Source organism: Belonocnema kinseyi, chromosome 4, assembly GCF_010883055.1.
Source record: "Belonocnema kinseyi isolate 2016_QV_RU_SX_M_011 chromosome 4, B_treatae_v1, whole genome shotgun sequence".
NCBI lineage: Eukaryota > Metazoa > Arthropoda > Insecta > Hymenoptera > Cynipidae > Belonocnema > Belonocnema kinseyi.
The window spans coordinates 81,381,585-81,390,237 of record NC_046660.1 but is presented as its reverse complement, the minus strand read 5'-3'; the positions used below and the strand labels follow the sequence as shown (position 1 = coordinate 81,390,237).

Here is an 8,653-nt window from a genome sequence, read left to right as displayed (position 1 = left end):
CTAATTATTTTTTGAATCCCTATAAAATGCATTAGTTCATAAAATCCTCGGAAGGAAAATATTTGCAAAATTGTTCATAGTTCTATACTGCAAGAAAATGATCTGGGAAATCCAGGAGTATAAATAATGTGTCTTGGATAAAAAATGTACAACTCGCAAGTATTTTAATTGTCTCTAATAGTTTAAATTATGTTTATCATAAAAATCTCGATTCTTATTGCGATTACGAAGAAATTTGCGTCTTTAATTCTTGTTTTTTATATATACAAAAGGAATACTCAAACGGAAAATAACCAACTATACCCATTATAAACCCATTATAAGCTCAAATATTTCTTATAACAGAAAGTTTATTCTTTAAAAGTGTGCCAATTTATGATACTTTAATATAAATCTTGAAATTGTATTTTGAACATTTTCTGAATTTTTTCAAATTTCTTTTGGAATTTGTGTAGTTTTAAAAACATCTTTTTTCATATGATGCCACTTTTTGAAAAATAAATTGAGCACAGCCTGAAACAGTAGGCCAAAATCAAAATTTAAGTTACGGAAGAGATTCGATTCAATTTTATCATTCGTGGTCATTATGATATGAAAAAAATAGACGAAGGCTTTTCCGCTAATAAAAATAAAAAATTAGTATAATTTCAGGAAAATAGCAAGAGGAATATTTACTTTTTTATATAAAAAAAGACCCGCAGGATGCGGGATGATCTCGTTCTCATCCCCAAGGTCCGATTTTTAAATTATTTAAGTCGGACCACTGTGGTAGGAGTATTACTTGCTATACTGAAACACTATAGTCAACCTGTATATACGAAGTGCTATAAAACAAGAAGTCTGCAAGATCAGACAATCACATACTTCTGAGTATTTGTTAAGTAAACCTCGTAGCATACAGGTTCGTTATTCTTAATTTTGTTTCAAAATTGTCTATACTTATTATTTTTTTCTATTTTATACTTGTGACCACCAAATATTATAGAAAAAATATCAAGTGATACTGCGGATATGTGTGACAAAAAGTGTTTTAAAATGTGTTGTTTGTAATGATTGTGCAAATTTGATGAAAATAAGTTAAATTGACTCTTTGGTTTTTATAAATTTTGCTTAATTTGTATAATACCCTTTTTTTCAAATTAAAATCATTCCTTTTTTTAGGGAATCTTCGATCGATTTCAAAGTCTTGGAACCAGTAAGGTAAAATGAAATTGTTAAATATAAAGATGATTAAAAAATATAAACTAGGTAACAGCTAAATTAATTATTAATAATAAGAATACTTTTTTGATTTAACAAGTACAGAAATGAAATCTAATTTTTGTAATAAACATCTAATAAAATGAAAAATCAACATTTTGATCTGGTTAAATAATTAAATAAAGTTTATTATATTGATTTTCTAAACAAGGATCTGCGAAATTAATAATGTTTAAGAAAACTTTATAGTTTGGATTTTTAATTCGTTCGAGGATGAATAACAATTTCAAGATTCTAATCTAAATTATGAAAGGCTCTAAAGGATGATATTTATTATATTAGAAATAAAAAAAACTTGTGCGGAATATGAAAAAAAATTTCGTAACGACTCATATTATTCTCTACAAATCAACTCAAACACTATAATCATCATCCTCGTCATTAACTTTGCTCAGACAAGGCGAAGGCCAGATATTACAAATCGAGCTTACGATAATTATGGCCATTGCCGGGAAAATAAAAAAATCACTAGATACAAAAGTATTTAACACATAAAAGAATTCAATCAAATAGAACATTTTATAAATACAAATATAGTTATTTCTATCAATATAAACTTTCGACTGATAAATTCTGATTAGAAAACCAACTGTTATGAAGCTGAAATAATTAATGAAAATAATTTTTTTATATTTATGACTTATATATTCTGTTTTTTAATCTCAATTACAAACATCAAAATCAAATAATTAAAATTAAAAAAAGTATCACTTTGATTCAAAATTTAAATTAAGTAATTTTTAAATATTTTTCATTAATAATTATTACGGAAACTGGAAACTATTAGTTTGGACATTTCGAATTGGAAAAATCACTTTGGTAATAATTCTATAATTAGAATAAAAACATCACCACAGTATTATAATCTCTGGAACTATTGGATGTGAATTTTATTGATGATCCCACATAATTCCCAGCGATAAGTTAAGGTCAAGTTTTTTGTGTCTATGATATCATTTCGTAATTTGTTTTGGATCTAGCCTTGGATCTAGTCCATCTTAATGAACTTTTCCAGTCTTTAATGTACTTATGCAGGACTTATTTGATCACAAATGTTAAAAAATTATTGGAATCAAATTTAAAAAAAAGAATTAGAAAAAACATACAAAACAAAAGTTCAACTCTTATGAGATCATGTGAGATTTCCATTTTGGTACATGCCACATATGCTTTCATCAATGACGAATTCAGTATTTGTGGATCACAATACATTGTTCTCCATAAATGTCGCGAATGTAAAACGTCAGCTCTTAATTTTTATTTGTCGTGAGGGCGTAAGGCTATTGAGAACATTAAAAAATCAATAAAAACTGTTTTAAATAGAAAAAATAAAAAATAAAGATTTGAATGTTTGGGAACAAAATTATTTGAGAATTTTGAACCTATTTTTGGCAAATATGAAAATCCACTAACTTTTGGAAGCTATTTGATATTGAAAGACATACATAAAGATTTGAAAAGTATCTACGCTGTAGAAGTAGTAATTACCATTTTAAATTTCTCGACCTAAGATGGGTGTTTCAATGACTATTCTTTTTTTTCTTGATACAGAATCTGGGAGAGGCCAAATCATGACGATCAAAATGATCTTCACACTTGTCATCATGATTACAACAATGCTCAATTTTATTTCCTCAGCTGCCACAAACACTAGGCCTGAATATATTGGGTGTCAGAATAATGACGAGTGCGCACCAGGATTTTGTTGTTCAATTTGTAAGTTATTCAACTGATTTTAATTCATTTCCAAAAAATGTACATAAATTTGGTACGAAGTTTTCTTTAAAGTCAAAAGCTGTTTTTTTTTGTCCCTCGGGACATTCATTTTTCAAAATGAAAATGTACCTGAATTCAGAGTTTTTATTTTTTAAAATACCACAGCTTTTAAGAGAGTTCGAATACACCAAAGCTAGTTTTATTTTCTGAAGTTCCTTTACATTTTAGGATTAGTGAAAAAAAGTGATGTTACCAAATATTTCGAAAATATCGGACACGTTAACAAAAACCTGACAGGCTTTGAATAACTTGAAATAGCTTCATTTATTAAATACATTAAATTTTTTTAAATTAATTCCGCTGTTAACTTTTAGTCTTTCAAATACAGATTTTAAATGATCTACTTTGATAAGAGAATAAATCTTGATACCAGATGTTAAGATTTTAAGGAATTTATCATTATTCAAAATTATTTTAACATATTCAAAGAAATTTCGAGGAATTCCAAAGGATTTCAGACCAGTTCAAAATTAAACCTGTTCATTGGATTAAAAAAGATTTCAAGTGATTTCCAACAATTTCTAGAGAATTTCAAAAATTGTAGAAGATTTCAGAGACTTTCGCAGAATATTTATGAGTTTTCACCGATTTAAGAAGATTTTAAGGGATTTTGTGAGATTCAGAGAGATTTAAAGCGTTTTCAATCGGTTTAAAAATATTAAAGGACAAATCACAACATTTTTAAAGATTTCACTAGATTTAAAAAAATCTTATAAATTGCAAAACATTTAAAAATATTTTAGGAATTGACAAAAAGTATAGCAACAGATTTTACAGATTTTTTTAGGATTTCAAGTGTTCAAGTGATCCAAGAATATTTCAAGGAATTTCTTATCAAAGGGTTTTAAGGGATTTCACTAGATTTTAGTGGTTTTCAACTAAAATCAGAGGATTTCAATGGATGCAGAGAGATTTCAGCAATTTCGTAAAAGTTTTCAATGGGTTTGAAAATATTTCATGGATTATACGTTATAATTCGGAATTTGCTGACTATAGTGAATAAAGTTTGTCAGATTTTCCTAAGTTATAAATTGATTCTATTGACTGACTTCATTTCAAATCGCGCAGGCAATCTATGCTCAAGTCGCAGAATTATATGGCACTGAAATATGTTGTTTTTCAAAAGACAAAAAAAAATTTCTCATAAAATTATGAATATTTGAATTTTTTAAATTGAAAACGCGGATTATCAAAAAATGTCCTACATTTTTATTAAAAGTGCGATATTTAAAATAATAAACAGGCATTTACCTTTTGCTTTTTGATTTCTAATACAATTTCTCATCCGCTTTGAAATTCAGATGAAAATTTTAAAAAGTTAACAAGTCGCAAAATGACAGCGGTTTTTCTGAAAATATTCTAAATCAATTTAATCAAAATTCCACCGTTTTTTTCTCTTGAGCAGCGATTTTTTTTCTGAAAAACGAAAATTTACGTTTTTTATCAAAACGGCACAAGGTGCAAAAAGAATCACAGGGGTACAATTTTTTCTCTAAAATAGTTTCAGAAAAATGTAAAACTTTCTTCAAGATTTATTTTTTTCAGCAATAAAATTTCATGGTGTTATGAAAAACAAAGAAAAACATACATTAACAGTTTCAACATCTTTCACATGAAATTTTTTCAATAATCGATACTCTCCTTTTGTTCTAACTTCCTTATTTTTCCGCTAAAACATCATTAAAACTATTAAATGAAGTCATTTTTGGTTTTTCATTGCAAAAGAAAATTGTATTGTTCAGATAAAACAAATCTTTAAGGATTTTATACATATATTTGAAAAAATGTAAAAAATAAACCATGTTTCATTTGCCTTTTTTCATATCTTGTGTGGTTTTGGCAAAAATGTGAATTATAGTTTTTCAAACAAACAAGAATGGTCTCCAATGATCGGGCACAGGACAGATTATCATGGAATATATATTTCCATGCGAACTAATCTAGAAAAAAAATCAAGAAAAAACCCGTTGGGTTATTTAGTAAATTGACTCTGAATATTTAAAAAAAGCCGACATTTCGTCAATTTTAAACTTTTTTAAAAATTTTCTAACGGATTCCGAAAGAGGACCCGAAACTCTATCAGAATCAGAAAGAAAACGATACATACAAGGATTTCAAATAATTACTAGACACCAAATTATTTTCAAAGATTTTAAGAACTGTCGAAAGTATTTCAACCGATTTCTAACCATTATAAAGAATTTCAGATTTCTAGGAATTGCAAACTATTTTAGAAGATATCAACAGTATGAGGCATTTGAAATTAGCTCAACAAAATGTATGCGAATTTACGGGCTGTCAAAAATTATCGAATGACTATATGACGGACTAAAAATATTGAAGGTCTTAAAAGTATTTATAATTTTTTAAAAGGATTTTTTGGGGGTTCATAGAAGTTAATAGAATTTCATGAGCTTTCAGAAGATTTCAATATATTTTAAGAATTTTTGAAAGGTTTGAAAGGTTTCACAAAATTTTAAGAGTATTCGTACTCTCATTTAATATTATAAGGCATAAGTATTTCAAGAATAAGAATATTTCTTTTTATTATTTTTATATTATTAATAGTCATATTTTAGGTAATGGAACTCATAAGTACTTAGTTGATTAAAATACGTATTTTTTAATACTTTAGCCCTTTTCAGTGTAATAAAACTTAGTCTTTTAAATACAGTAATCTCAACTCTGCTACTTTTGAGAAAGTGAAATGCAACAAATGAAATATTAAATTATAAACGGTTTCAATTAGCCTAAAAATTTGAAATTTGTTTTTCGTTTAGAATAAAGTTTGAGAATTTTTAAAAATAAAATGAAATTTAAATTGAACGATGAATTAAATTATTATAACTTTTCATGTATCTTTCAGTGCCAGACAAATATAGCGCCCCAAGATGTAATCCTCTGAGAGAAGACGGAGAAATGTGCAGACCAAAAGCTTCAACATTTAATACGACTCTACACTACCCGGACGGTGCCAGTGTGGAATTAACAAATGTCCACTATATTATATGCCCTTGCGCAGATGACTTGACCTGTGACATTTCAGATGGAGTTTGTAGGGATAAAAATCGAAAAAACGAAATTCACGCAGATTCTAACAAAGAAGATGAATAGATTTAATCAGTATTTAGAAAATAATTAAATTTTATATCTTGTGCAGAAAATGCAGACGAAATTCCCTTCAATGACGTTCAGGGGATTATTTTAACTTTATCATGGGTGTCCTGAAATTGGCATAGTTTAATACAAAGTGGGGCATTCTCTAAATGTATATTTGTACAAATTAGGGACGGTTTTTAATTGATAGAAACGTCATAATTAACGCTAATTTTATTAGAGTATTTTTAATTGTATAAGAGTATTAGGATTATGGTTTAATCAATTGTTCATATATTATATAGAGAGTGACAACCCTTTAAAAATGTCAGCTGATAATTAAGTGCGACTCTATCTGCCACTTGTTAATTCAATGTCCATATTATTGTCACTATATAAATGAAATGTTAAAAAATGTACAATTTGAATTTGAATTTGTTGAGATAGCCTTGAATCGTTTAAATCTCAGAGTGTTTATTTAAACTTTGAACGTTACAATTTTAATCGCTCAATTTTTAATGTATTAGTGAAAGTGTTGAATTTCTATTTATAAATGACAATTTAACCATTTTTAATTTAAAATGATTTAGAATTAAAATACTTTAACTACTAATTTAAAAATTGTTTAATAACAAAATTCAAATTTTTTTTTTTATTTTTATGATTAAAAATTGTTTAAAATTATATTACTTTGAACATTTACAAAATAATTGATTCATTCTTTAAATTAGAGCATTGAAAATGTTACGTGGATTTATACTTTTTAACCAGAAATCTTAAAACTGTTTAATTTTGAGAAGTTACAAAAGTTTTATTTCGCACAGTTCAAGGAAATTTAACTTTAAATTGTTCAATTAAAAAGTGTTGAAAGCTATTATTTTATACGTGTAAAGTATTAAGATTTGCGTAAAAAATTTTTTGCAATCCTGTAAATTTTTTGGAATCCGTTAAAATTACTTACGATCCCTTGAAATTTTCTCTGTATGTATGTATATAGTAAAATTATAGTTATAAAAAATGAAAATACTCTAAAAACTAGAAACAGTTGAATTAATCCAAAAAGATGAATTTTTAACATAATAGTTCAATCACATACATAACAGATTCATTTCCAACCAAATAGTTGCATTTTCACCAAATATAGATGAATTTTCGACCAAAAAGATTAAGTTTCTACCAGAAAATTTTCGATAAATGACGAATTTTCAACAAAAGAATTGAATTTTAAACTGAAAAAGATCAATTTTTAACCAGAGATGAATTTTAAGAAAGTACTTGAACTTTTTGCCAACTACGACTTTTAAAAAGAGACAACAGAGACGAAAAGAAATGAATTTTCTAAACAAAAGACTAATTTTCCACCAAAATATAATCTTTATTAAAAATTAAAATTCTACCAAACTGTTGAATTTTTAAGCCAGGCCAATTTTCTTCGAACCAGTTGTGTTTTCAATAAAAAAAGAATGATTTTTTAAACAAAATTGTTGAGTTTTTCATAAAATAATTAAAGTTTCAGCCAAAAAGATGAATGGCTAAAAAAATATAATAATAAACTTTTCAACAACAAAAAATTTACTTTCCACCAAAAAATTGTTGGATTTTCTTGTTCGGTTCTATACATTCAGTTTGCATTTAAGTATAAAACGAGAAAAAAGGTACAAGACTGAAGCATGTGATGAAGAAATAGGAATTTTGATTAATTTCTAATGCTTTGAAAATATTATCTTAGAAAGCTGAAAATTTTGCTTAGAAAATATCCTTAAGGGTGTTTCTTCAATATTTAAAAAATTCCCGCCCTAATATTTGAAACTTTGCAAGTTTTAAACCTTTCCAAAGCTATATTAAATTTTTGATTTAGCTAAAGTTTCATGATACTTTACAACCCCAATGATAATGAAAAAAGCAAGAGGGATTTTAAAAAGCGACTTACTACATTGCGGTTTCCCTCGTCGATGCGATAGTAGTTTCGTCCAGTTTCCTGCCCTTCAAAAATAAAAATAGAAATTTTAATTAATTAATAAAGAAAAAAATGCTCTCAAAAATGGAAAATTAGATAAATAAATCAATAATTTACCTGTTGTCTTTTCCTAAATTGAATCAACATTTCTTGATAATCCAAAAAAGCACACATAAAAAAAGGCCCACCTTTTGAAAAAGATGTGAATCGATATTCAAAATTGATTTAAAAAGATGAGTCTTTTTATAATTTCAGTTTAAATACCTAGCAACTATTTAAGAGCCAAAAACATTCTTGATTTATAAAGAAAACCTTAAAAATAACAGCAGACCTCACAGCCAAAAATGATCTCAAACCAAGAGAAAATGGGTGATTTTTCAAGCGAATAGGGAAATTGTGAGGGAATAGAATCTTTCAAGTAAAATTAATGTGGGTACCATGTTGAACTCAATATCATTTTTCAACCAAAAAAGATGAATTTTCAAAACACAAACAAAATTATTTTTTCAATAAATAGTTAGACTTTCAAGCAAAAGAAAAGTTTAATTTTTAACATAAAGTTAA

General features: G+C 26.7%; 1 protein-coding gene across 2 annotated transcripts; it reads left to right on the top strand.

Annotated features, from left to right (window-relative positions):
• The first annotated feature begins 782 nt into the window (after positions 1 to 782).
• LOC117171986 (astakine-like) lies at positions 783 to 6,551 on the top strand. 2 transcript variants are annotated; one of them, XM_033359695.1, is made up of 4 exons: positions 783 to 901; positions 1,162 to 1,200; positions 2,812 to 2,976; positions 5,903 to 6,551. In XM_033359695.1, exons 3-4 carry the CDS (start codon positions 2,832 to 2,834, stop codon positions 6,148 to 6,150), a joined length of 393 nt encoding a protein of 130 aa, XP_033215586.1. In that variant the 5' UTR covers positions 783 to 901; positions 1,162 to 1,200; positions 2,812 to 2,831; the 3' UTR covers positions 6,151 to 6,551. The 2 variants fall into 2 exon arrangements, with proteins under 2 accessions (XP_033215586.1, XP_033215587.1); XM_033359696.1 differs by lacking the exon at positions 1,162 to 1,200 and having other exon boundaries at positions 837 to 901.
• The last annotated feature ends 2,102 nt before the right edge of the window (positions 6,552 to 8,653 follow it).

Excerpts from the sequence above, each read along its gene's own strand:
- LOC117171986 (XM_033359695.1), top strand. The coding sequence starts at position 2,832 with ATGACGATCAAAATGATCTTCACACTTGTCATCATGATTACAACAATG. Across the intron at positions 2,977-5,902 it reads AGGATTTTGTTGTTCAATTT|TGCCAGACAAATATAGCGCC; the intron begins GTAAGTTATTCA and ends TGTATCTTTCAG.